Here is a 27,701-nt window from a genome sequence, read left to right as displayed (position 1 = left end):
CCGGACCGAGGAGACCCGAGTGGGGCCGAGGCCCGCGGCCCCGCGGCTTTGAGCGCAGGTGGCAGGGCGCGCCCCACCCAGCGGCCAGGCGGAGCCAAAGATGCTGACTTCTGCCACGCTGCCCCTCCTGGGCTCCCAGCCGCCTCCGGCCTTGCCCTTCCCGCTGCTGCTGCTGGCGCTGCTGAGCGGCCCGGTATCCGGCCGCGTCCCCCGCTCGGTGCCCAGGACCTCGCTTCCTATCTCCGGTAAGGCGTGGGCGCCCGCGCCCTCAGCCCTTCGCACGGCGCCCAGGCCCCGCCTGCAGGTGCCCGCACCCACCTACCCTCCCTACGGACCCGGACAGGCGCTCTGGGGCCCCTCGGCGCAGCGCATCGCGTCCCGCGCCGCCCACGCCCCGTCAGGACCAGGGCGGGACCCCCACGCGGTGCTGCTCCGCCGCCTCGTTCTCCCGCCTCGCGCTTCGGCTCCCAAGACGCGGCCAGGCGGCCCCCGCGGCCCCTTACTCGCAGAACCGCGGGAGGGTTAAGCCCCTCACCGTGCAGACGCGGACACTGAGGCCCAGGGAGGGCATGGGGGTTTCCTGAGGTCGTCCATTTCGGAGTTGTCTCTCCCTTATTGTCTTCCCAAGCATGCACCTGTGTCCCTCACGCCAGCTTGACAGCCGTTCTTCTTCCAAACTCATTGGCCTTTCATTCTCCTCCAGCCACCCATCCTTCTCCAGCTCAGCATTTCCATCTGCCCACTTCTCAAATTCATTCCCTTATCATCATTTATATCTCCCTGCAAGCTTTTTGCCCTTCTGGTAGCCCTCCTCTCCCTAACTCACTTCCCAGGCCTCTCCCAGCTCAGACACAACTCCCATTCTCTGATCCCTCTGAACTCCTCAGCATTGCCTGTTCTCTCTACACGTTCCTTACGTTGAGTGTTGAGAAACCGTTGACTGAGTTGACTTAAAATTCTGTTTAAATGATTTCTAAAATCTTCAGAAGGAAAAGAAAAAAAGGGGAGGAAGGAGATTTGGTCCTTTCAAAAGACGTGGAAGAAGCCAGGAGATGCCACAAGGTTAAAAATGGTCATTGGAGTGATTCACACTTCAGTGCTGTCTCCTGAGGTGGGCATGAGCATGGCCACTGACCTTGTTTTCTTCTCAGTGGACAATGAGTGTTAGCACCTTGTGCAGAGAGAACCAGTGAAGCTGAGAGGACAACCTGTTGGCAAAACCTGACAAGTGGGTAATAGTAATATAGAGTCTAAACTTCAGACTAGTGACATGTAGGGTTGCTACGAATCCAGAAGACAAAGTTGTGGTCAGAGACTGGGGTTTGTTTGTGCTGGGGCAATAGCCACAAACTAGAATTGAGGTTGCCTGCCTGGGTTGATAACCAGAAATTCAAAGAAGTCTAGATAGCAAGGTGAAACAGAGCGGGGGATGAAGGGAGGTTGGGTATTCCAGGGCTTATAATGAACATGAGAGAATAGGCAGGTACAGCATAGACATGAGTTTGTGGGAGGATGGGGTGGGTGGGGCCCCATACATCAGCACAACTGGGAATGAATGGCTTGGAGCCATTCTGCCTGTCTTGAGGGTGGCTGAGCAGATGAAGCAGGTAGACCAGAGCTGTGTTGGTGCAGGGATAGGGGCCCCAGAGTGAGCTAAGAACGTAAATTCATGCTAACTTATTTGTCATAATATTTATTTTTTTTAAAGATTTTATTTATTAGAAAGAGAGAGAGAGAGAGAGAGAAACAGCATGAAAGGGGAGAGGGTCAGAGGGAGAAGCAGGCTCCCCGATGAGCTGAGAGCCCGATGTGGGACTTGATCCCAGGACTCTGGGATCATGACCTGAGGCGAAGGCAATTGCTTAACCAACTGAGCCACCCAGGCGCCCTGTCATAATCTTTAAATAGAGTTTTGAATGATGATATGAAGTTTAGATTTGGCCCATATGGAGCACATGCCTAAGAAAGAAAGAAAGGAGCCATTTTGAAACATGTAGTACATGTCAGTTGCTTCCACATATGTTATCTCATTTAATTCTGTCAACAAGCCTGGTTGTTGGTGTTTACAGATGAGGAAAGTGATGCTCAGGGCAAGTAACTTACTCAAGATCATAGAGCTGGTAAGTGAAAGAGCCACATTTAAACTTGGGCGGATCCGTTTCCAAAGCACATACTCTTGCCAACTCTTTGGGTGGAAATGGGGTGGGGTTGGGGAGGACAAGAGCGGTGGGAGAGACAGGGGATAGTCTCCTAAAGTGTTGGTGAAGAGAGTGAATTGTTCCCCTTCTAAGTAAGAAGAAGTTACTAATAAGTAGTGATTAAAAAAAAAAAGAAATTTAGAGAGGAAACTACTTGTACCTTCTATAGGTATTTTCAAATTATGTATCATATTGCTATGAATAAAAATTACAGATTTAATATTTATGCTGTTATTTTAATAAAATGTTCTATTTTTATAGAAGAAGCATACTTGACTGCATTGTGTGCTAAATATTCTGGCCTCATCAGTTCTCTCTCTTTGGGGAGGTTAGATGGTTGGCCTGTCAAAGCTCTGTTTTTCACCCTCATGGCTGCTAAATAAATAGTACTTGGAAGAAAACAGAAATTGAGCCCTTGGGCTTTGCCCTTGTGGACCCAACCCTTATGAAGCAATGGCTGATATCACTCTCTCCTCTCACCCTCTCTTCCTGCCAGAGGCTGACTCCTATCTCACGCGGTTCACTGCCCCGCAGACATACAATTACTCTGTCCTCCTTGTGGATCCTGCTTCCCATACACTTTATGTTGGTGCCCGGGACACCATCTTCGCTTTATCCCTGCCCTTCTCAGGGGAGAGACCCCGCAGGGTGAGAGATGGAAGTGGGGAGGACTCCAGAGCATGTGATTAGATACATAGTTTTATGGGATTGGTGTGTGGGGGGTGTTCATAATAACCAAATATGTAACAGGGTGGGGGTGGGAGGGGGAGTGTTAGTGAAAACAAACATAGAAAGAATATTCATTATCTTTGCTAAGGGTGATGGGGTGGTGGTCATGGTGACTGGGGAGGCTATGAGGGAGGTTCATGATAGGGAGGAGGCCACAGTGACCAGGTTTCAGGTCACAGTGGGCAGAGGAATCATTAGAATCACATTTCTTTGGGGCAGTAGCTTTTAAACTTTTTTGACCACCCCTTAGTAAGAAATATTTGATACATTTTGACCTAGGACAGGAAGTGTATATTGGAAGAACCCTTTCTTGAAACAGTATCTACTCTCCTATGTGTGATACATTTTGATATATCCTATTTCATTAAAAATAAAAGCAATTGATTTCATTACTCATTAATGGGTGGAGACATCCAGTTTGAAAAACAATGCTCTGATTGGTGCTTGTTGGGGTGGGGGTGGGGGGCTCTGCAGTTCTCAAATTGATGAAGGTCATGGAACTGTTTTAACTACCCTGACTTGGGAGGAATTTGGGGATGATCTGGGAGAAACAATTATTCCTCCTTTCTCAGATTGACTGGATGGTACCTGAGGCCCACAGACAGAACTGTAGGAAGAAAGGCAAGAAGGAGGTAGGTGTGAATCTTGTCCCTATCCTGAGTGTCAGTTGAGACCTAGTTCCAGCCCTGACTCTGTGTCTGTCCCCTGCAGTGCTCCCATCCCAGTGGGCCCAGGCAGGGACTCTTAACACCATGTCATTACCTATCATCTCTGATCCCAGAGCTGCGTCTAACTGTCCTGACACTACCCTACCTTTCCTTGTACCTGCTGCTTCTGATTCTCTCTAACCATCTCTGACCCCCAGGACGAATGTCACAATTTTGTCCAGATTCTCGCCATTGCCAATGCCTCTCACCTCCTCACTTGTGGCACCTTCGCTTTTGATCCGAAGTGCGGGGTTATTGTGAGTGATGGGTGGGAGGATGGGAAAGGTCTTCTGTGAGTGACCATGATGGGGGGCATGCTTAAGGCCACACTTGTGCATGATACACATTGGGGGTGAGGGATGTCCTCACAGGGTGGAGCCTTTGTCTGCCACAGAAGGGGGGGTAGGAAAGGGAGGGGGAGGGAGGTTGTCTGTGGAAGGTGAGGTATACAGAGTGTAAAGAGAGAAGAGGGACGGTGAAGGGAGTTAGAGACGCTAGCTAGACCTGGGAGAGGATATATCCAGGAGAGACTTTAGAGGCCAGTAATTCCTGTTTCCTTTGCTCGGTGTATGCTTTGTCTAGGCAGCCTAGGTCCATTTCTTAATCAGCACAATCCATGCCTGCTTCTTCCTCCCACAGCATGTGACTGTCTCTCTCCCCCTTCTTCCACGTCTACCGCCAACTTCATTCTGTGTGAGCTGTGACCCTCTGCTCTCACGGCTTCTGAGGTCACTGCCCACTAATATAGTACTTGGATCTTGCCTTCAACGTGGGCACTCTGTCAGTCACCTTTTCTTCCAGGTCTTGTTCACTGCTGCTGGAGCCCTGGGCATCTCCACCCTCACACTCAGGCAGGCTTGGGATGTGTATACTCCTGATCATCTCTAGGCCAGTCATGGCTTCTGGAGTTAATGGGACTGGTGGCATCTCAGGAAGGTCTTAATGTTTTTGAACTCTCAGCTTTTCCCATCAGTTATCCAATAGTCAGTCACTGGTCCTCTGCCAGCACACACTTGTGACAAGAATCTAGGATGAGTCAGAAGCCTCCCATGTTCTTTGTATTCAGTGGCTTCCTTTTCTGCTCCAAGGAGCAATAGGAGGAGTGCAATGACTCCCTTTCCTGGCCCTGATTCTTAACCACAGATTTTGACTTGCACCTTCTGCAAACTGGAGTACTGCTTGCCACCCAGATCTCATCAGTGTGTATGTCCAAACCCCTCCTTGTTGAAGATGATGCTCATATCTCTGGCTTTGAATGCTATAATTGTATATGCTTTGTTGTCCTAGTCAGTCCCTCTGGGCTGTCCCTGAGATTGGTTGTTTTTTTGTTGAGTCTTTTTCATAATGTGGATGAAAGACTTTCCATCAAGGTGTGGATAGCTTCCTTTTCTTGGGAAGGTTTCAGGGTGGTATTGAAAATCTCTATAAGCCATCAGGTGATGTTGAAAGTTTGGTTTCCTTACAGTTCTCACAAAGCTCGGAAAGTAGTGGTAGAACTACCATTGCCATATAGGTCTTCTTCCAGTCTGCACACACTTGGGGAACCCATGGGTATGAATACCGGTGCCATGGCTTATAGACAACATGATCACTTCAAGTTAGTCTCCTAGAGCCTTCTATTCTTCCTTGGCTCTGTGAGGGGACCCTAATGGTTGTTATATTCTACAGACACAAAATGTTCTGTACATCCTGTCAGGATTGGACTCCTATCCATTCCTGAGAAAAATCAGCAACCAGAGTGAAGCGAGGGGTCTGCCTTTTTATTCCCATGACTTTTAGCTCCTTCTTTGAACTCTCCTATCTAGCAGGTGTACGAAATGAAGAACCATCCTTTGGTCAAGGCTTGTTTGTAGGAGAATATAGGGCACACCCCCCTGCCCCCAAAATCAGCTGTGTTAACTCTTCAGGCCATATACTAAGACTGCCCTCTAGACTTCTTCAGTGCTCTCAAGCCTTTACTGTTTGATCCTGCTACCTAGCAACTCCTGTCTGTTTAAGCAAATTCTTGCCTTATCCTTAGTGCCGAACCTCTCATGTCCCAGACTGATGACTTGGAGACCATGTATAACTATTACGTGAGAGCTTTGACTAGCTGATCCAGACACAGCAACTCACTCAGAGTTGATTGCTCAGAGAAACAAAGGTTCCTACAAAAGGCAATTCAAGCACTGGACCCACCAGCTCTGACAATGTGGAGTGCTGCCATTCAGCTCATTGGACGTTGGAGGAAAATATTTTAGTTTGCTTTGTTGAGGGAGTCCTAGCAGTTAACAGAGAAAAATGCTAGACTTAACAATAGCAATGACAAGACTTTCCATTCAGTTGAAGATGTACTCTGTCCCAGGCGTGGGTACTAGGTACTTTACATTCGAGATTGAGTTTAGTTCTTAGCACCCCACTGTGATATTTAGGTATTATTTATATCCATTTTACAAGCAAGGGAATGGAAGTTCCAGAAAGTTAGGTACCATGTCCAATATTATGTAGCTGGCGGAGGTAGAGCCAAGATTTAAATCCAGCTGTATCTGGTTCTGCCCCACAACCCTGATCTTCTAGTCCAGCCTGCAGCACAGAAGACCATATCTGGTTTCAGTGTCTTGTGACATTTGTCCTGTTTCATGTGACAGGGACCATCTTTCTTTTTTTCCCCCCTAACCACCTGGGGAAGGTCCTTTGTCTATCTTGTACTCTTCTTGGCCAAAGCCAAAGGATGGATTCCAACCCTACAGCTCAGTGAGAGCCTTCCTGCCTAGCTCTCTGTCTTTCAGCTGGAGGGACTTGCCTTCACCACAACTGATGATACAATGAGGAATCTCAACATTCAGACAGAGACTGTAGTGGACTAGTCTTACCCCCTTCAGACCCTAATTAAATGTCATTTTGACAAAACAGTAATCATAACCTATCTAGTTAATAGGAGCCTCACTTGCTCAAAAATTATAAACCTACATAATACAGTGATGCCATTTGGGGAAACTGGATGAAGACTCGTTTTGCATACTGAGTTTTAAGGGGCTGATAGGCCATCTCTGTGAGGAAGTCCAGCAGCCAAGTCCAAACACAGACCAGAGATTGGAAGGCATCAGACTTTCAGAGAATTTGGGGAATAATTTGCATAGGAAGTCTAACTGGAAATGTAAGAATGAGTGAGATCATTGAAGTATATATGACAAGGACTAAGGATAGATCCTTACACAGTTAGGGGCTAGGAAGGAAAATAGAAGCAACCAAAGGAGATAGAGAAGCAATAATTAGGTAGGGGGAGGATGGTAGACTTCCAAGAGAATCAAGACAGAATATTTGAAGGAGGGAGTGAATCAAAAATATCAGATGCCCCATAAAGATTAGGAGGTTGAACACTGAGAAAAGGAGTCCTTGGTGAAACGTTGAGGGAGTAGTCTTAGGCACAGGGATGGGAAAGCATGATTTGTTTTCTGGGAATAACAAGCATCCAGGTCTGGTTGGAAGAAAGTGTTCATTTTGAGCAGTATTAGAAAGGAAGTAATTTGGGCTAACAGGTTTGTATTCTAGGCAGTCGTGAGCCATTTTGTTACTCTCTTGCTCAAAAATTTATCAAGGCAGTGACTGATATTGTAGGAATATTAATCTGCAGAGCAAATTGGGGGCAAGGCTAGGCAGTGTGGAGAGGAGGAGGTTACTGCTGTAGTTCAGGTGAGAGGTAGGAAGAGCCACCACAACATGTATTAACCTTTGTTCAAAGTTCCCAGACATCTTGGTCATCTCTCACTGAACTGTCATCCATCTCTTTTCTCAGGCTAGGCGGCTCCCACTTCCACACAGGTGAGATGCTTGTGCCCCTGTAGGGTCCCTCATTCCAGAAGACTCTCTTAACCCAGTGTTCCCTTTTTGGGGACCTCAGATCACATCTTAACAGGCCTTGTTCAAGGCTCTCTTGGTAAAACAAAACCTTATTTCCTGACTATAGTTAATAGATGAGCGGTCAGAATGGACCCATAGTATACCTATACTCAGGGGATATATATCTATGTGGCTACTGCAACCACCATCAGTGTAATTAGGCTCCAGGAACACCATATGCCCCCCCTAGTGAACTAGAGGTATTGTGTCTGGCTCTTCATGCCATAACTTTGATTCCTAACCAGCCACAGTTAATTTCCCTGCCAGTCTCCGGTTGAAGTCATCTTTGGTTTCCATTTTTAGATGTTATTTTGAAGGCTGTCTTAGTGCTGGATGCTCAGGTAAGGTAACTTCTGGCTGGCCCTGGTGGACTCCTACATCTCTCGCCTCCTGTCCAGGTCAGTCCTGCTGTGGTCCCTGAATGAAGAAGGCAGTTACTTGCCAAATCCTCAAATTCTGACCTGAGTTTCAGATCTTTGCTAACTTTGCAGATTCTCTACCCCCTTTCTATGTAGTATCCTTGACTCTGGTCCTGTCCTTCATTCTTGGAGTAAGAGTAGGGGGAGGACGGCCCCTCTTTCTAAGCCCCTGAGCTTCAGATGATCTTATATCAGCCTGCACTCTTTTTTACCCTTCCTCAGGACGCCTCCTGTCTTCCCTTCATCCTCCTTGTCCTGTCATATAGTCCCCAGCCAGTTGCAAACCCTAGCATTTCGGAGGAAAGATCTGCCTCTCGGCCTCTTAGTGTCTTCTAGGGCCATCTGCGGGTTTCCTTCAGCAGGGCATGTGGGTGTTGGTACTAGGGGAATGGAGGAAAGAGGAATAAACTGATGAAAAGGGGGATGGCAGAGATGGGAAATGCTGGAATAGGTGGGGGAATCAGGAACAGCAGACTGGGAGTTATGGGGATGGTAGCGGATGAATGGGAGATGAATGGAAATTGGGCATTTCCTTCATCTGACCATCTTTGTAATTCTCACCAGGAGCCTCTTCATGACCCTAAACCAATTGCCCCCTTCTGGTCTGTAGGATGTGTCCAGTTTCCAGCAGGTTGAAAGACTTGAGAATGGCCGGGGGAAATGTCCTTTTGAGCCAGCTCAGCGGTCAGCAGCTGTAATGGCTGGTGAGTGGGGAGAGCCCAGAACCTGTGGCTCCTTGCTATAATTGCCTCCTTCCCCACCCCTGCTGTTGGAATTTCTGTGTCCTTTTTTTCCTCTCCTTGCAATGCCTATTATTCCCATGTCTCTTTCTAGACCTTCCTGTTCTTCCCACAGTGCCTGTGTCCTCCTGCTTTTCCCCAGATTCTTCCCCGGGGTTTTCTCTAGAGTATGCGTCCTCTGCACCTCTAGCGTGAGTGTTTGCTCTGTTAACCTCATTTTCTTTTCTCATGGTGTTCCCTCCCACCCCGCCCCTGTTTATAAGAGGAATCTACTACAGAGCATATTGTAACACATTTGAAAAAAGTATGGAGAAGAACATCAGAAATCTTGTAGAATAGTGCTGTCCAAAGGTACTTTGTGGGACAATAGAAATGTTCTGTCTCTGCTGTCTAAAATGATAGCCACTACTTACACGTAGCTCTTGAGCCCTTGGACCACGTGACTAGTTTGACTGGAGGAAGGAATTTGAGTGTCTAGTGTCTACCATCTTTGCACAGTTCTAGAATATCAGAAAACCACTGCCAATATTGTGGGATATTTCTTTCTAGCTTTTTAAGTAAATGTGTGTGGGCACTTGCATCTGTACTCATACATATAAATTTTGCTGGCTGGTCCTTTGTTGCTCAGAGGAATCAGTAATGACTGTTAAATAAATTCCTGCTCTTACTTCCTTTGACCAAGCTGTATATAGTTCAAGTGTGCAATGGTTCAATCACAGTTGATGCCCAAATCTTTTCTGGAGAATGACTGCGTAATCCTTCAGCAGCCACAAAGTGAATTATTTGTGTGGCACGGAGCCTGTCTTTTAGGTCCATCCTTCAAATTCAGAGAGTCCAGCCATTTTCTCACAATAGTATAAAATGAGCAGGTTAATAGAAATTTTATGAGGGTGTGTATATTGTAAAACTTTTAAATGTCATGCCACATGGAATTAATTTTGAATTTTGTCATGTAACTTTTTATCATAGGCATTTCTATACAATTTAAAAATTTTAAAAAAGATTTTATTTGAGAGAGAGAGAGAGCAGGAGCAGAGGGAGGGATAGAGGGAGAGAGAGAGAGAGAAGCACACTCCCCTCGCTGAACAGGGAGCCCGATATGGGGCTCGATCCCAGGACTGCGGGATCATGACCTGAGCCGAAGGCAGATGCTTAACTGACTGAGCCACCCAGGCACCACCAATTTAAAATTTTTTTGTGAAGAAAATTTTTTTTTAAAAGATTTTATTTATTTATTTGACAGAGAGAGACACAGCGAGAGAGGGAACACAAGCAGGGGGAGTGGGAGAGGGAGACGCAGGCTCCCCGCAGAGCAGGGAGCCCAATGCGGGACTCGATCCCAGGACCCTGGGATCATGACCTGAGCCGAAGGCAGTCACCCAACCAACTGAGCCACCCAGGCGCCCTGTGAAGAAAATTTTTAATAATATGATGCTACCCATCCTGTGAGCATACCATAATTTAATTAAGCAGTCTCAAGTTATTTATATAAGTTTATTTGATTTCCAGGTTTATTTAATTTACCTGAAAGTTTTTGCTAGTCCCGTAACACTGTAATGAACACTTTTGTGTGTACGTTTTTATCCTCATTTTAGATTGTCTCAAGATTCCTGGAAATGGATTACTATATCAAAGGGTGTGAACATTTTATGGCTCATTATTTGTTGCTAATTGAGTTTTTAGAAAGAGTGGTACCAGTTTACACCCTAAATCAGCAGGAATGAAAGTGTTTTCCTTTTTTCTCACATAAATTTCACTAGAATAGTATTGTTGTCATTTTGAAAAATCTTTGCTAGTTTGAGGCTAAAAAATAGCACCTTGTTTTAATTTGTATTTCTTTGAATATTAGGTAGTTAAACATTTTTCATATTTTCGTACTTATTTTTGTTTCTTCTTTGGTAAATCCTCTGCTCATATTCTTGGGCCAGTTACCAGGTGGGATATGTGTTCCAGTCTATATCTTTTCCTTTGTGGTTATGTATGTCTTTAAGCTAAATCCTTCTTCAGTTAGAGAGCAGATAAAAATTTTTCTTCTTACAAGTTTTCCCCCCAAACATTTAACTCTTTGATCTGTTTGGAACTTACTTTGATGAATGGCATGAGATGGAGATGTAAATTTGTTTTTCCCAATTAGCTAATCAGTAGACTCAGCAGCATTCATCATACTGCTTTTTCTTTCTTTACTGACTTTTGCTGTTCATTATTGTAAAATTAATTTTTACCCATTCTTTTGGACTACATTTTATGAAAAACAAAATTTGGGACACAAGATCTAACAGTGAAATTTTTTTTCTTACTCATGGCTTTATAGGAAAAGTCTTAAAAGCTAGCTATACAAATTAAATCAGTCTTAGTCATACAGTTAATGACTTCCCTTTTCTGAAAAGTAATAAAATAACAGAGTTTTTGAAGATGAACATGGGGTACCTGGGTGGCTCAGTCGTTGAGTGTCTGCCTTCGGCTCAGATTATGATCCCAGGGTCCTGGGATCGAGCCCCACATGGGGCTCCCTGCTCAGCCGGGAGCCTGCGTCTCCCTCTCCCACTCCCCTTGCTTGTGTTCCCTCTCTCGCTGTCTCTCTCTCTGTCAAATAAGTAAATAAAATCTTAAAAAAAAAACAACCATAAACTAGAAATCTAGTAAATACAAGATTTGTCATTTTTATCATTCATCTGCAATTGAAATTGATGAAACCTTGTTTATAGTCATACATGTTTGCATAAAACAGTTAAGTCTATAGTTTTCTTGGCTTTTTATCAAACATCTGTGGCAAAACTCTGAACCAGTCATTGGGTCATTAAGAAAGATTTATCAGTTTTAGCAGCTGTTTCTTGATTCTACATAATTTTTTATCAACAAAATGACTTCTTAATTATAACAATTTAAGGTTAATTGATTACTTTGACTTTCTTCGTTTCAAGTAATAATATTTATACTCAACCCTCTGCATGTAATCTCTCTGTGTTCCAGTCAGCAAGTGAATTCACTTGCTGTGAATTCGTGTGGTTTAAGAACACAAATTTCATAAATAAGATCATTGTATGACAAAGAACATTTTCAAAAAGGAAAGACATTTTTCAAAAGGATTTCAAGTTTCTTTTTTTTCCAGATAATGAGATTCAAGTTGCCTTTCATCTGATAATTGATGGAAATGATCAGAAGTCACTTTCTAACTATTTAGAATGGCTGGCTTCTCCATGTCTCTTTCTGTCTTCGATCCAAATTGTAGTCAATACCAATATTATACATTTTCCTCTGAAGTTCATACTTTATAGGGCTATAACTTAAATTTCTTTAAACTTGACATATGTGCCAGTATTCAGTTGGAGCTTTCAATGTTGATCTATTATACCTTGCTGCCCCTTTGTTTTGAAAATAGCAGCATAGAAAATTGGGGCGCCTGGGTGGCTCAGTAGTTAAGCGTCTGCCTTCGGCTTAGGTCATGATCCCAGGGTCCTGGGATTGAGCCCCGCATCAGGCTTCCTGCTCCACGGGAAGCCTGCTTCTCCCTCTCCCACTCCCCCTGCTTGTGTTCCCTCCCTCTCTCGCTGTCTCTCTCTCTGTCAAATAAATAAATAAAATCTTTAAAAAAAAAAAAAGAAAGAAAATAGCAGTATAGAAAATAGTGACAACATTATGTAAGAACTAGAACTTAAATTCCTAGTTAGGATCTGTAAAAATGTCCTTGAGGATTATAGAGCTATTTTGAAATAAAAAGAAGAGCTTTTAGTAATGAAAATATTATTAGCATGTAATAGCAGGAGCATTTCTTATTTTAAATTATAAAAATTACAGTGTGCATTGTGGGTAATTGAGAAAATATAGAAACATATAATGAAGGAAGTGAAAAGCTAATTGTAATTCAGTCATCACCAGGTAGCCACTATTACTATTTTTGACTATTTTCTTCTACTGTATTTGTGTGCATATTTGTAATACATTGGAATTATCATACATATTTCACTTAATATTGTATACTGAACATTTTCTCATAGAATTAATTATTCAAAACATGATTTTTAGTGATTGCATACTCTTCCATCACTTGAATTAGCACAGTCTATTCCCATATAATTATACATTCAAAATGTAAAATAAATTATTGCTTTTATAAATAATGCAGAAGAAATTCTTTCGCATAAATGTTTATGTAAATCCCTTACATGAATCTAATTAATCGCATATGAGTCAATCCAGAAAGTAGAATTGCTGGGCCAAAGGGTGTAAAGATTTTTTTTTTTTTTTTGCTTGCATCTCCATTAGTGAGGTTGAAAAACTTTCCATGTGTTTATTGGTACTTGCATTTATTTAGGAAAAAGCCTCAGAAATCTTGTCTTAAAATATGAAATTTATTTTTACTACACTTAGATAAAATTAACAGAATTTTCTCAGTGTCTCTTTTTGCACTGTTCCAATTTGGAAAAATGCAGATATTTTGACAATAATGTTCACATTAGCCTAAGAAAACTGGCAATTCCTTCTGTCTCCTTTGGAGGGTCTTTGTCTCCCACTCATCCTTTCAAGGTTGAGGTTCCTTGGACCCCCTCTCAAGGTCCTGTTCTCTTCTCATTCTATGTGGTTGTGGTCTCAACCAGCCTCACAGATTTGTTTCTACTGCATTCTGATGCCTCCCAGACATTATCTGGGGCTACAGACCACATATCCAGCTGCCTTCCAGATATCTCCACATAGATATCCCACAGAAATCTCAATATCAGCATGTCCCAAACCAAGCTCATCATCCTCACTCACCTCCCCCAACCCTGCTCCACCACCAGTGTCCCCTCCTCTGAGTGCACAGTGCTGTTACTCTCCCAAGTAACCCAGTTGGAGACAGCAGTCAGTCATCTTCGGTTCTCCCTACCAACATCCTATAACAAATAGGGCTTTTATTGAGAAGAGCAGAAGGAGGGAGTATTTGTTCTTTCTCTTAGGGAATCTATCCTGTATTTTATCTTCTCTGTTTGATCTCATTGCATCTTGCAATTACTGCATCTGACAAGAGGCATTGCAAATGTCCCAGATGTACTGGGTGCTGCTGGCATTTTGGGGTCAAACCTACCTCTTAAATTCAGGAATGTTTGCCCCAAGACTAGCATTCACACACTGAAACAAGACAGTTGGAAATCATAAGTGATCAACAGAGGAGATGGTAGAATAAACACTGCATCTCCAGCTATCTAATTATGTCCTCATCATAGGCTGTTATATATAAAAAAAAGTATCTAGCTGGCCTAATCTTTAAATAAGGAAATGGAGAATATTAGGCTAGAAGCTATCTATCCTGCAAAGCTCTGACTGTGAAGAAAAGGGAATGGAGGAAGGAAGGCCAGGGCATGTTTAAAATCCTTTTTTTTTTTTTTTTTTAAAGCTAATGAATGATTATTCCTATCTTCTTTAGAAGTGACCGTTTTGATACCAGAGTGAAAAATTGGAACCCCGGGGTGGAGTGAAATACTACCGTGGAGTATGCAAGGCTGTCACCATTGGGTTGCTGACACGTCTGGGAAGACTATGTCACAGGCTTTACACTTGGGCGACGAGAGATCTATTTCCACACAGAATTGTGATTTTTCTTTGGTTGTGATTCTTCATCTTTTGTGGATTTCAGTCTTTTTTTTTTTTCCTCGATATTTCCAAAATGAAAAATACCTTAATTGGGGGGGGTTATAAAAGCTTTTAAAAGATGGTAACTACAACAAACATTCAGTGAGTACAAAAAAGTAGAAAGGAGAAAATGAAAATCATTGTAATTCCATTAATCAGAAATGTGTCATTAACACTGTAGAGTTGTAGCTCCTTCCAATCTTTCCTATGTCTGCAGACATATACATATTTTTTTTTAAATAGGGTTGTACTATACCTGGTGTGTTTTTTCTAACCAGTTTGCTCACTGAATTCAGCACTGTGGGCATCATTCTCTTTTGCACGTCATCTTTTGCCAATAGCAAATGTGTGTTTTAATGTTTACTGAATTGATTCATTCAGTACTGACTTGCCGACGATTGCACACACAGGGGTATTTCATTATGTGAGCAATGCAACATAATATTTTAAATTGATGCTGTCCTGGAGAATCTAGGACATGTGCTGATCCTGTGTCCTCCTGTCCTCGTGGCTGTGATGCTGCTGTTCCTTCTTGGGGTGCGTGCGTGTGCGCGCGTGTGTGTGTATTGCAAGCCCCTTGGTACTCCTGGAATACCTGGAACCCTGCTACTTCCCCCCAAAGTGTCTGACCCCTTCCGCTGTCCCTTAGTGTCAGTGACCTGCTCTTTCACTCCGAGTGAGTGTACTCTTCAGCAATTCTAGGCTCCGGAGTTGCTGTCTGCCCCCATTGATCCCTTAGAAACTTTTGGAACCTTTTACCTCCATCCACTGCTGGGTCCTTACAAAATATTTATTTGTTGCTTCCCCCTCCCGCCACCAAGTCATGCTCTCAAATATTCGTAACTGTCTCCTCCACAGATCTCTCTCCATTCTCAGGGTGTCCATTGACACAGCTTCTGCCGAGTTTTGGCTTTAGAGTGTTTTGTGTATAATGCTCGTAGGGAGATTTTTCATTGTAACTCTGGCTTCTGTATCAACTTTTCCCCCTGCCTTGGAAGTACAGAGGGTTGGCTCATTTGCTGCTCCATGTGCTATCAGACTATGCCCTGCCCTTAACCTGGTTTTCTCCTTCCTGAAGTACTCTGGGAGGGAACGGGGTGACATTTTATAGCCCACCCTCCCCCTACCTTCTGGCAACAACTCAAGCCTGTGGTCCCTGAGGTTTCATAAGGAGCCTCAACTCACATGCATTGAATGGCAGCCATGCGCCAGGCCCTACGTGGGTTCTGTGTTTGTATCGCATTTAACCCTCAGCACTGCTCCGAGTGGAGGGTGGTATTATCTCCATTCTATGTTTGAGGTACCTGAAGCTAATTTGCCCAGATCATACTACTTATAAGTATTTAGGGTCCAAAGCCAGGCCTTCCGAGCTCCAGAACACTTGGATTCTTTTCACAGTCTCCAGGGGTAGAATAGTCTCCCCTCCCCACCCCACCCCACAAGAGCATTTCTAACCCTCTGCTGCTGCCCTCAGAGGCTTTCTGACCCTTTTTTGCTTTGTATGAAGTATTTTTTAAAATAGTGGTTATTTTTCCAGTACCTGAGACAAGCAACTTTGCTCAAGCATCTGTGACCCCAGGATGATCGTGCTTCCCCCAAAGTGGCTCTACTCTCCTGCTTCCTTCAAGGTGCCTGAGTCCCCGTGGCTCCTGCTGGGCCTCCCCTGCACCGCCTCCCAGCACACCAGTCTCTCTTGCTTCTCTAGCCTCTCTGACTTGATTTTTCTAGTAGTCTTCAGTAGCCTCTCCCCTTAAATGGTGGTATTCCCAGGGACCTTTTTCTCACTTCCTCTTTCTCCCTGGCTATCACATTCATGGCGTGGCTTAAGCCTGACTCCCAAGTTGCCTGACTGGCCCAGTTGCCTGGGCCCTTCTGTCTGATTGCCTTCCATTGTCTCCAACCAGACGTCCTGAAGGGACTTCAACCTTAGCACATTCCACATCTGACGTCCCAGCTACCTCCTTTATGGGCCTTCTGCTAATCATTTCCTGGCTTTGCTCACAGTCTCACCCTCTGCTGTCACCCATCTTACAAGCTAGAGACCTTAAAGACATTATTTTATTCCATTCTTTCACATCTCATATTCAGTTAATTTTCACATCTTGTTTTTGTTTCTGCCTCAGAAATATCCCCCAATCCAGTCCTTTTATTTTTCCTCCCTCCCTCCCTCCCTCCCTCCCTTCCTTTTCTTTTCTTTTCTTTTCTTTTCTTTTTCCACCAGCCCTTTTATTCCCTCTGCTGCTACCTAAGTTCCGACCTCCACTCTTGCCTGGATTGTGTGAATGGCCTTATAACTAGCATTATCTTCTTAAAACCCCAAACTGATCATGTCACTGTCTTCCTCAAGAAGATCTGCAGATCTTACCTGTAGGATAAAGTCCACACTCCGTGGCACGGCAGAGCAGACCCTTCACAGTTGGGTGCCCACCTTTTCATCTCCAGCTCCGTCTCTGCTCACTAGCCCAGCAGTCCCCTGTGCCAGAGCTGTGGCCACAGGGAGTGCCCCATGTCCCTGAACACGGCTCCTCTCTTCTCCACCTGCTCGTCTTCCTCTCTGAAGCCCGCCCCCTGGCAAATTGCTCCTTTCTCTGACCTGGCTCAGTTGTCACCTCTTGGATGCTGTTCCCCCTGGTTGTATGTGGGTGGGTTCTCCTCTGTGCTCCCCCACACATCTGCTAGTCCATGTTTCCTGGTATCTGAGCACACGTTTGTCTTCCAGACTCGAATGGGGGCTCTTGGAGGCAGTGATGCGCTTAGCACGTGGCACAGTAGCTCGGACATAGTAGGTGGTGAAGGAATGCCACTCTGTTCTCTCCAGAGTTCCTGGGATACTCAGAATTCCTCCGGGGGGCTCACGACCTTCTGTTACCCCTGAGTAATTTTCTCCGAGGTGTGTCTGAGCCCTTGTCTGTGTTATGGGGTGGCTGTGGTTGTCAGATTCCTCCCACAGAGCCGTACCTCCCCTTCCTGCCGGGTGTCTGGGACTTCTCTCTTCTCCAGTCCCCACCATCCCTAGAGCACCTCTGCCCCCGTGCTGTACCAGGAGGGAGGCTCTGCCTCCTCATTGCTTCCTCAAGCTGCCTATGCAGCATTCATTAATCCCCCAGGCTGGTGTTCCTCCAAGTGAGGTCCTGAATCACCCACATGAGGGTCACTCTGACTGCTTGTTTGAGACTTAGTTCTTGGGCCATCCCCTAACTCTACTGGGTGAGAGTTGCTGGGCCGTGGGCCCAGGAATCTGTGTTTTGATCAATTCCCCAATTGATGATGGTATACCCTAAAGCTGTGACTTGTTCCAGAGCAGTGTCCACCCCTCAGTCAGAAAGAGCACCAGTTCCCTCAGACATGGACCGGAGTGGGAGAGCAGAAGTAAGACTGGGGTATGCTGAGAAGTGAACCCCCTTCCTGGAGAGTCACGGTGTAATCAGTACAGTAGGGGATAGAGGTGGCCCTAAAACAACAGTGACAAGAAACAAGCCAACAGACAAAAAAAGCCTAATTTTCACAAGGGCAGCCCTTATTCTTCCTTCCTGCACGTTAGCATGCCGGCAGTTCTCCCTTAACGTGGGAAGCCTGTTCTACCCTGGAGCCCTTTGTGTCTACGTTGATTGTAAGTGAGATGCTCCCTGTCAGGTGCTTGGCGGTGCCTGCCATGCAGTGGGCACTCAGCTCCTGTGGGTTCCTGCCCCCGCGTCATCCCCTGCTCTGCCTACAACCCCCTTTGCTCCCCTCAGTCGTCTCTGACAGCCTGTCTCCTCCCTGTCGCCCTGCAGGGGGGGTCCTCTATGTCGCCACTGTGAGAAACTACTTGGGGACGGAGCCGATAATCTCCCGGGCTGTGGGTCGCGCCGAGGACTGGATTCGGACAGAGACCTTGCCGTCCTGGCTTAACGGTGGGGAGAGGGGGAAGGGTGCTCTGGGGGACAGAGCTGGCTGAGGCCGGGTGGCCCCAGGCTGCGTCTGTGGTATCTGAGGCCACTGGTCTCCCCAGCCCCAGCCTTTGCTGCAGCCGTGGCCTTGAGCCCAGCCGAGTGGGGGGATGAAGACGGAGATGATGAGATCTACTTCTTCTTTACGGAGACTTCCCGAGCATTTGACTCATATGAGCGCATTAAGGTCCCACGGGTGGCCCGTGTGTGTGCGGTGAGACCACTGTCCCTTCTGTCTGCCTGTCCTCTTCTGCTCTGCCTGTCCTGTCTTTGCCTCTCTGGGCCTCTGTCTTTGCATCTCTCCTCTGTCTCCTTTTTCCCTCTGCCTTGACTTCTTTTCTGGGAGCTTGGGGAGTGTGGGGAAAGGGCTCTGGCCTTTCACCCCCATAATTACCCTTATGACACATTGTCCCCAGGAGGTGGACTAGTGGAGAGGTCAAAGGCAGGGACTGTTGAGAGCTAGTCCTAGGTTCAAGTCCTGGCTCCACCAGTTCCTGCCTCTGGGCAGGTTCTTTAGCATCTTTTAACCTCCTCTGTGAGATGAGGATATTAATGATCTCTAGCTGTAAGGGTTGTTTTGAGGACTTAATGAGGTGACTTATGGAAAGCATGTAGGGCGGTATTTCATAAGTGCGCAATGAACTCAGTCACCGTCATTGTTACTGTGACCCCATCCAGCCCCAGATCTCCTTATCCCCTGCAGTATTCTGTATCTCCATCCTTGCATTTCTGTGCATCTGTCTTCCCATCTGTCTGTGTCTGCCCTGAAGACGGGGAAACCTATATTGGTGTCCTCATGCCTCCCACAATGTTGTTGTTCTAAAGAGAACTTCCCATGTGCTTGTCACCCCAGGGGGACCTTGGGGGCCGGAAGACCCTCCAGCACAGATGGACAACATTTCTGAAGGCTGACCTGCTATGTCCAGGGCCTGAGCATGGCCGGGCCTCCAGCGTCCTGCAGGACGTGGCTATTCTCCGACCTGGGCATGGATCGGAGACCCCCATCTTTTACGGCATCTTTTCCTCCCAGTGGTGAGGGGGGTCTGTTGTGGGGGAGAGTTACAGGGTGGGAGATACATGGGGGACGGGTGCAGCCTCAGTGCTGTCTGCTCCAGAGGGGGTGGGCTCTCCCTGGAGCAGGCTGCATGGCTCCCTTTGCATTTCTCATGGGTCCTCTCATTTGACGGGGATGAGTTGCTGTTCCCTAGTTCCCTCCAAATATCTGGCTCCAACCTGTGACTCTTACAGGGAGGGGGCGGCCATCTCTGCTGTCTGTGCCTTCCGACCACAGGACATTCGGACAGTGCTGAGTGGTCCCTTCAGAGAGCTGAAACATGACTGCAACAGGGGACTGCCTGTCATGGACAACGATGTACCCCAGCCCAGGCCTGGAGAGGTGAGGGGGGTGAATTTCCTCACTTCACGCCTGCATGGCCGCAGGAGAGAAAGGGCCCAACTAAGCATCACGGATACTTCCTGGCCCCTGGGAAACTGTCCCCCATCCTGTGTTTCCTCTAGTGCATCACCAACAACATGAAGCTCCAGCAGTTTGGCTCATCACTCTCCCTGCCTGATCGTGTGCTCACCTTCATCCGGGACCACCCCCTTATGGACAGGCCAGTGTTTCCAACCGATGACCATCCCCTGCTCGTCACTACAGACACAGCCTATCTCAGAGTTGTGGCCCACAGGGTGACCAGCCTTTCAGGGAAAGAGTATGATGTGCTCTACCTGGGGACAGGTATGTTCAATAGTTCAGCGAGTTGCCCATCCAGTGCACACATGCTCCTGTCACAGAGTGGGTCCCCTACATACAGGTGTCAGAGTCCCCAGGCACAGGTACAGTTCTGTCATTATGTCTTACCACTTGTCTGCTTCCTAGAGGATGGACACCTCCACCGAGCAGTGCGGATTGGAGCCCAGCTCAGTGTCCTGGAGGATCTGGCCTTATTCCCGGGGCCACAGCCAGTTGAGAGTATGAAATTGTATCAAGTGAGTTATAGATTTGGGGGAATCTGGTGGGGATACATCTGAGTCCAGAGCTAGTTTGTTACCCTGAGGCCTGGGAGATCCAGCGTATTTTTCTTCCCTCACTCTCTTTCTGTAGAGCTGGCTCCTGGTGGGCTCCCGTACCGAGGTGACACAAGTGAGCACAGCCAACTGTGGCCGTCTCCAGAGCTGCTCAGAGTGCATTCTGGCCCAAGACCCTGTCTGTGCCTGGAGCTTCCGGCTGGATGCATGTGTGGCCCATGCTGGGGAGCATGGCGGGTGAGTGTCGCTGCGCTGGTCTCTTGCCTGCTGTCTCAGGGCACCGGCCCATCCACATGTTTGTGTCCGTTTCTCATCTGTTGGGGTACCTGGCTCCTCAGTCGGTAGAACGTGTGACTCTTGATCTCAGGGTCATGAGTTCAGGCCCCATGTTGGGCGTGGAGCCTACTTTATTTTTATTTTATTTTATTTTATTTTATTTTATTTTATTTATTTTACTTTAATTTTATTTTAGAGAGCGTGAGTGGGGGGCGAGGAGTGGGGGAGGGGTAGAGGGAGAGGGAGAGAGAGAATCCCAGGCAGGCTCCACGCTCAGTGCAGGGCTGATACGGGGTGGAGCTCACAACCCTGAGACGATGACCTGAGCCGAAATCAAGTTGGACACTTAACCGATTGAGCCACCCAGGCGCCCCCATGTGGAGCTACTTAAAAAAAAATGTCTCTCATCTGTTAATGCTGCCCTACCTGTGTGTGTGTGTATTCTGTCTGTATCACTGTGTGTCCGTCTGTCAGTGCATACTGACTCGTGTGTCTGTCCATCTGGTGCTGCCTCATCAATGTCCTTGTGTCTCTGCTGGACCTGCTCTGACCGTGTGACTGACCTCCAGGTTGCCCACACTTCTCAGTTTTCATTTTACAAGAGCTCTCAGAAGTGTTTGCAGCGTTGACTGCTCCCTGCTAACTTGAGATACTGGAGCCTCTTGCCTTCTCTGACTCTGCATTCTCCTGGATTTCTTCCTTCCCCCACCAGTCTGTCTCCCTTACTGACTCCTTTTCCATCCCACTTCTGAATGTTGGTATTCCTCAGGGTTCGTTCAGTCCTTCTCTTTACACTTCCACACACTCTCCCATTATCTTCAACACCAGCTGAGTGCCGCTGACCACCAATGATGTGTCTTTAGTTGAACTGTGGGATTCCCTATCTCACCGCCTACCTGATATTCCCTTCACAAGCAACTCAAGCTGAGCAAGTCTTAGCGTGCCCCATTGTTTCCTCTTTCCTTCACATGCTCTTCCTGTGGTTTTCATCATTGCAAAAAAGGGACCTCCATCCAAGCCAGAATTGCCTGTGCTGTCGTGCAGTTAGTACTGACTCTAGCTCCATCTGTCATAACCTCAGTCCACAGCCATTTCCCCCCTTCTCTGCTGCTCTCACCCTAGTGCAAGCCATCATCGCTTCTTGACCAGATTACTCTGGCAACCTCTTAATTGGTTTCCTTTTGACCACTGGGGGATCCGACCATCTCTTTTCCCCTCAGCGGCTAGCTTAAAATTATATATCACATTGAAGCAAATCCCTGACATCATGTTCATCTGAAATATTTCAATATGTTTCTCTACCAGGTAAGGACTCTCCCTCTCTCTTTTTTCTTTTTAAATTTTTAAAAAGATTTTATTTATTATTTGAGAGAGAGAACATGAGAGGAGGGAGGGACAGAAGCACAATCAGACTCCCCACTGAGTGTAGAGCCCTCCACGGGGCTCTATCCCAGGAGCCTGGGATCATGACCTGAGTTGAAGTCAGATGCTTAACCGACTGAGCCACCCGGGTGCCCCCCCATAAGGACTTGGTTAAAAAACATTTTATTATAAGGAGTTTCAAACATTCAAAAGTAGAATAATACAATGAATTCCTATCATCTCTTGCTCAGCTTCACAACTGGCAACTCCTGACCAATCTTGCTTCACCAACACCTTCGCTCACTCCCAGTTATTTTATAGCAGATCCCAAACATCTTATCACTTTATCCATAAATCTTGCAGTATATACCTTTAACACAGATGGAATTAAAAATAAGACAAAATCATATTATCATTATTATACCATAAACTTAATATCATGAGACATCCAATCAATGTTCCAGTTATCTCAATTGGGTATACTTCAAGATAGTTGCTTAAGTTAGGATCCAAATAATGTCCATCGATTAAAATTGATTGGTGTTTCTTAAGTCTTTTAAGTTTTAGGTGAGATTCCCTTTAATGAAACATTTTTAATTGATTGCTTGGAAAATATTTTTTTCAAACTGACTGAGATTTCCTATTTTGAAGCCCATTTAATTTATAATATATTTGTATATATTACTGAACCATAAGGTTACCAATATTTTAGAAGTAAAAGTATTTGTTTTGGGAATCAATTTTTCATTAAGAACGTTGATCTGGTAGTTTCTCTTGGGAGAACTTTTAAATGTCTAAGACAAGGCAAGTGCTTTCTTGTTTTAATACCCATTAAAATAAGAATATCATTGTTCTTGGGTATCCTGTGTACTTGAGCCTTTTAAGATATATGTATGTGTGGGGTGTGGGGTATGTGTATATGCTAGTATATTTCTTGGTAATACAAGAAATTACCAAGTTGGTACTTCTTTTTTTTTTTTTTAAAGATTTATTTATTTGAGAGTGAGAGTGAGAGAGCATGGGCACATGAGTGGGGTGAGGGGCAAAGGGAGAGGAAGAAGGAGAGAAACAGACTCCCTGCTAAGTGCAGAGCCTGAGACGAGGTGGGTGGGGCTCCATCCCAGGAGTCTGAGATCATGACCTGAGCCAATATCAAGAGTCAGATGCACAACCGACTGAGCCACCCAGGTGCCCCACCATGTTGGTACTTCTATGCACTCTATCCTCCACACCTCAATTCATATGAGCGAGAAAAACAGACTCTGGAGTTCCTATGGCTATAGCTGCTCAAATGGCCTTCCCATGTTCCCCACTCTCAGCCAGACTAAGTGACCTTGGTTTTATCCAGGAGACTGTAATGTATTCATACCAGTCTTGGAGCTCATTTCAGGGGCCTTAATTCATGTGCAAAGAATTCACACTCAAATAGAGTCTATCTTTGGTTGAGACTTTTGTGTGTTCAGATCAGTGGAGATAGCTTGGTGGAGGTCTCCCTCTGGGGAGTGGTGACAGGGACTTTAGGGTGAACAGTCTGTCCTGCTGTCCCTGTGTCAGGCACAGTCCATGCATATCCTGGAAGAACCAGGATTGTGTTGTTTGAAACAGATCCATTTGAGGCTAATAGACATCAATAGGTGTTGGAGAGAGAAAGTTCCTACATAGAGGTGAGCCGCTTTTATGAAACAAAGAGTCCTCTCCCTCACAGAATTTTGATTCACTTTTATAGAAGTTTTCTTCTTAATAGAAAACAAGTTAACTGTAGTTTTTATGTCCCCCCCCCCCCGAGGAATCTTGTGGTTGTGGATACCCAGATACATTTCGTGGAACATTCATATGCGTTTTTTTAAAGCATCCTCCAAACACCTTTCCAACAGACTTACTGCTAATTTAATTCTCTGTGGTCTGCTGGAAATATGTGTAGAATTTGACATGGCAAGTGTCATGAGGAGCAAAAGGGGTATTGGGGGAAATTTTATTGATGAAGAGAATGTTGACTGATAGTTTCAGGAGTATTTATGAAATGGGAGCTGTGATCCCATTACATTACTAAATGTTCTTCGGTGCCGAGCAAAGTAGAAGGTGATGTTGACACTGGATTTACCAAGTATTCTCTTCTCTACAGGCTGGTCCAAGACATAGAGTCAGCAGATGTCTCTTCTTTGTGTCCCAAAGAGCCTGGAGGTCTGTATGGTTTAGGGGAATGTGGGTGGAGTGGGTGAAAGGGGCTAGAACGCTGTCCGTTTGGGACCCACTTTAAAAATTGGAAGGTATGGCAGCCAGTGACCCGTGGTCTTACTGTGTTTGGGACTCTCCGTTTTATCTCTGTCCCCATGGCTCCTTCTTGTGTCTGATATCATGCTACAGTTCGCTGCATTACATCCCAGCTGGTAGCATTACCACCTTTCATGTCTTTGCTCTCTCTCTGCAGAACACCCAGTAGTGTTTGAAGTTCCTGTGGCTACAGTGGCACATGTGGTCTTGCCATGTTCCCCAAGTTCAGCATGGGCGTCCTGTGTGTGGCACCAGCCCAGTGGAGTGACTGCACTTACCCCTCGGCGGGATGGGCTAGAGGTGGTGGTAACCCCAGGCGCCATGGGTGCTTATGCCTGCGAATGTCAGGAGGGGGGGGCGGCCCGTGTGGTAGCTGCTTACAGCTTGGTGTGGGGCAGCCAGCGGGCCCCCCCAAGTCAGGCCCACACAGTGGGGGCGGGACTGGCCGGCTTTCTCCTGGGGGTTCTTGCAGCATCCCTGACTCTCCTTCTGATCGGTCGGCGTCAGCAGCGACGGCGACAGAGGGAACTTCTGGCTAGAGACAAGGTGGGCTTGGACCTAGGGGCCCCACCGTCTGGGACCACGAGCTACAGCCAGGACCCTCCCTCACCTTCTCCTGAAGATGAACGGCTGCCCCTGGCCCTGGCCAAGAGGGGCAGTGGCTTTGGTGGCTTCCCTCCACCCTTCCTGCTCGATCCTTGCCCGAGCCCAGCCCACATTCGGCTTACTGGGGCTCCTCTAGCCACATGCGATGAAACGTCCATCTAGGGCAAGTGACCACTAGTGCTCGGGTGACCGTTGGAGGGGGATGACCATCGAGATGCTGGGGGTACTGGGCCTGGAAGACGGTCATGGGCTCTGAGTTCTCTTTGGTCTTTGCATCTGCCCTCTTGGGGCCTGGCTGGGCTCGAGGCCAAGCCTGTGCTTGATTTCCTGATTCCCACGAGAGACCAGAGCTGCTGTCTCCAGTGAATCAGGACTTTTCCCACCTCTGCCCTCTGAACCGCTGAGACCCCCTTCAGCCTTGGCCTCCTCTCTTCAGGGATGGGCTACAGGACATAGCTCTGACTTTGCCTTCTGGTGGGCCCTGGCCGGAAGGAAGAGCACTAGAGGTGGTGGGGGGCTAGTGTGCATTAAGTCCTTCTGTTCATTCTCTTAGTTTATCGGATTCTCTGTGGGGAGTGCATGATCCCCGTGTTGCAACATGAAATCTCTGCCCTGAGATGTCCCCCAACCCAGTTAGTTGCCCTTCTTCCATGAAAGAGTGTGTGTCAATATGCAGGTGTTTGTGGGAGGCCTGGCCACACGTGCATGCATGACTGGGCCAGTGCTCTGGTGTACCCCTGGGGGTCAGGCCCGGTGCTCGGGTGTACCCCTGGGGGGTCAGACGGGGGAAGATGGGAATGAGGCATTGCCTGCAGAACTTCAGACCCTGTAGCCAGTGAAGGAATGGTTTTCCTTTCTAAAAGGAAACAAACCCCCCCCATCCCCATCACCTCCCACAACCCTTCTCTTGAGTAGAGGGAAAACCCCCAAAGTGACCTTTTGGGTGGGAGGGGCAGCGGTACACATGACCCCATCATTTTCTTTGTTTTTGCCTCCCGGCTGCCACCACTGCCACACAGAGCTGTTCTTTCTCTGGCTGGAGTATAGGCTGGACCCCTCTTCTTCGGCTCCCGTTAAAAAAACTTCACAACATTCTAAGCATTAAGGGACAACAAAAGGGGAACAGTCATAGGAAATACAAGTTGCATAAAAATAGGTTTGTATCAGTGACTTTACTCAGGTTGACACCCTTGCCCTAAGTCAGAAGTTCTCCACCTGGGGTCCGTGGACTCCCTGACATCGTATGCAAAATGCTGTCTGTACATGTGTGTCTGTATTTTGATGGGGGGTGGGGTGGGTGGGTATGGCTTTCATCAGCTTCTCAAGGCCTTAACAAAGCTAAAGGACCGTGCCTCGAGGTCGCCACCCAGTGGCCAAGCTGAGGGAGTGCCACTCACGGCAGTTCTTCCTGCCCCACCATCCGTTCCCTGTGGTCAGCCCCTGGACTCACAGCCGCTGGATGCCCTCTTGTTTCTCCGGTTTCTGGAAGCTGGGCTCTGCGTGTATTTGAAGATACTATCAATTCCTACCAAACATAAAGACCTCTTCCTGCTTCACAGCTCCCAGATGACCTAGGCGTCTCCTGCTCAGTTCTGGTCTTGGCCTGTGTATGTGCCTCTTTCATCCCTGGTAAGGGACCCCCTTGAGCTCCAGTGAATGATCCAGCCCTTCCCAGTTGAAGTTTTCAGCTCTACTTTCCTTGGCAGCAGCCTGTGAACTATTCAAAAGAGTCCCCTTGGGCTTGGAATTACCAGTGGCTTTGCCACTAATAGGTGTATGATTTTCAGCAAGTAATCTAATGTAGGAACACTGGTTTACTCATCTGTAAAGTGGGGATAGTAATACCTACCTCAGGGTTGCTGCAAGGATTGAATGGGAAAACATGTAAACAATAAAGCACTATCTATACCAGTAGATGTTGTTACTGTAAAAATTGACCTATGATGCCATAATCCTATAGCTGAACCATATGATAACCGTGACACATGTAATCACTGTAAGCCCCATTCTGTGGGAGGAGGATCATTGGCTCACACAGACATACTGTCCTGGGTCCTCTCTGGCCAGATCTTAGCTGCTGGTGTCCAGGTTTTGGGAGGCTGGGCCTGTGATTTTTGTGATCCTCAGATGTGCCTAAGCTTAGTGACCTTCTTAGTCCTATATGAGAATGGAGGAAGTCTTGTGTTTATCCTCACTTTGTTCTCTTGAGGTTATGGGTTTGTTCCATTTTGGGGGAGGAAGAGAGGTGAGGAGATGTCAGAGGGGCTTGGGGTCTCTGTGAGGAGGAAAGGGACCAGATCACAGTGGATTTGGGGCATTTGGTCCTTGGATAGTGGCTCTGGTTGGAGGAAAACGAGAAATGTAGGAAAAAATGAGGAAGAGGGAGATAGGCATGAAGGAAAAAGAGCCACTTCTTGGTTGGTGTGAAGTTCAAGCCCCCAAAGTGAGTGGGTAGCACAGGAATATAAAGCCAACTCCCTAAGAAATAGTGTGAATAACTGATTGCATGATCTTTTACTTGTGAAGGTGTGTGAGAACGGCGAAGATCTGTCTGTGGATAAGGGAGCTAAAGAAGGGTGCAGGGTTCCTGCAGGGAGAATTGTAAGGATTCTGGCAGCCAGAGACCTGCCTGGCTTCACACGTTAAAGCAGCCACGGGGAGGGGGAGGGTTGGGCTTTGTGTTTTTATTTATCCCTTGACTCCAAAGAATGCACACTTTCTGGCCCTCACTCTTCAATTCTCCTCTGTTTTTGGCTCTGGCCCCTGGCCCATGCAATGTGACTCTTGGCTTGCCCCTAACCGGTGGTCTGCTGCTACCCACATGGCCTTACTGAAAGAGCCAGAGAGGGATGCTGGCTGTTGACTCTTACAAGCCAAGTGAGCTCCAGCACTCCACTGGCCCTAACCCAGCAGGAGGCTGACTCACTTCCTTTCTCAGGCACCCTCC

At 46.7% G+C, this 27,701-nt stretch overlaps 1 protein-coding gene across 5 annotated transcripts; it reads left to right on the top strand.

The window, feature by feature from the left end:
• Positions 1-27,701, top strand: SEMA4F (ssemaphorin 4F). 5 transcript variants are annotated; one of them, XM_035001218.1, is made up of 14 exons: positions 1-245; positions 2,695-2,846; positions 3,500-3,559; positions 3,793-3,891; positions 8,543-8,636; positions 18,053-18,172; positions 18,271-18,422; positions 19,062-19,240; positions 19,457-19,604; positions 19,727-19,949; positions 20,091-20,200; positions 20,316-20,476; positions 24,000-24,058; positions 24,306-27,701. In XM_035001218.1, the coding sequence occupies exons 1-14, from the start codon at positions 101-103 to the stop codon at positions 24,914-24,916; spliced, it is 2,313 nt and encodes a 770-aa protein (XP_034857109.1). In that variant the 5' UTR covers positions 1-100; the 3' UTR covers positions 24,917-27,701. The 5 variants fall into 5 exon arrangements, with proteins under 5 accessions (XP_034857109.1, XP_034857105.1, XP_034857107.1 ...); XM_035001214.1 differs by lacking the exon at positions 3,793-3,891; XM_035001215.1 differs by lacking the exons at positions 2,695-2,846; positions 3,793-3,891 and having other exon boundaries at positions 156-245.

This window comes from Mirounga leonina, unplaced genomic scaffold (assembly GCF_011800145.1).
Source record: "Mirounga leonina isolate KUSES-001 unplaced genomic scaffold, KU_Mleo_1.0 Mir_125, whole genome shotgun sequence".
Classification (NCBI taxonomy): Eukaryota; Metazoa; Chordata; class Mammalia; order Carnivora; family Phocidae; genus Mirounga; species Mirounga leonina.
Note: the sequence above shows the minus strand (reverse complement) of the source record. Positions and strands in the feature narration are given on the sequence as shown.

Coding starts and splice junctions, on each gene's coding strand:
- SEMA4F (XM_035001218.1), top strand. CDS start 101: ATGCTGACTTCTGCCACGCTGCCCCTCCTGGGCTCCCAGCCGCCTCCG. Junction 19,241..19,456: donor GGCATCTTTTCCTCCCAGTG/GTGAGGGGGGTC, acceptor TGACTCTTACAG/GGAGGGGGCGGCCATCTCTG. Junction 19,605..19,726: donor CCCAGCCCAGGCCTGGAGAG/GTGAGGGGGGTG, acceptor TGTTTCCTCTAG/TGCATCACCAACAACATGAA.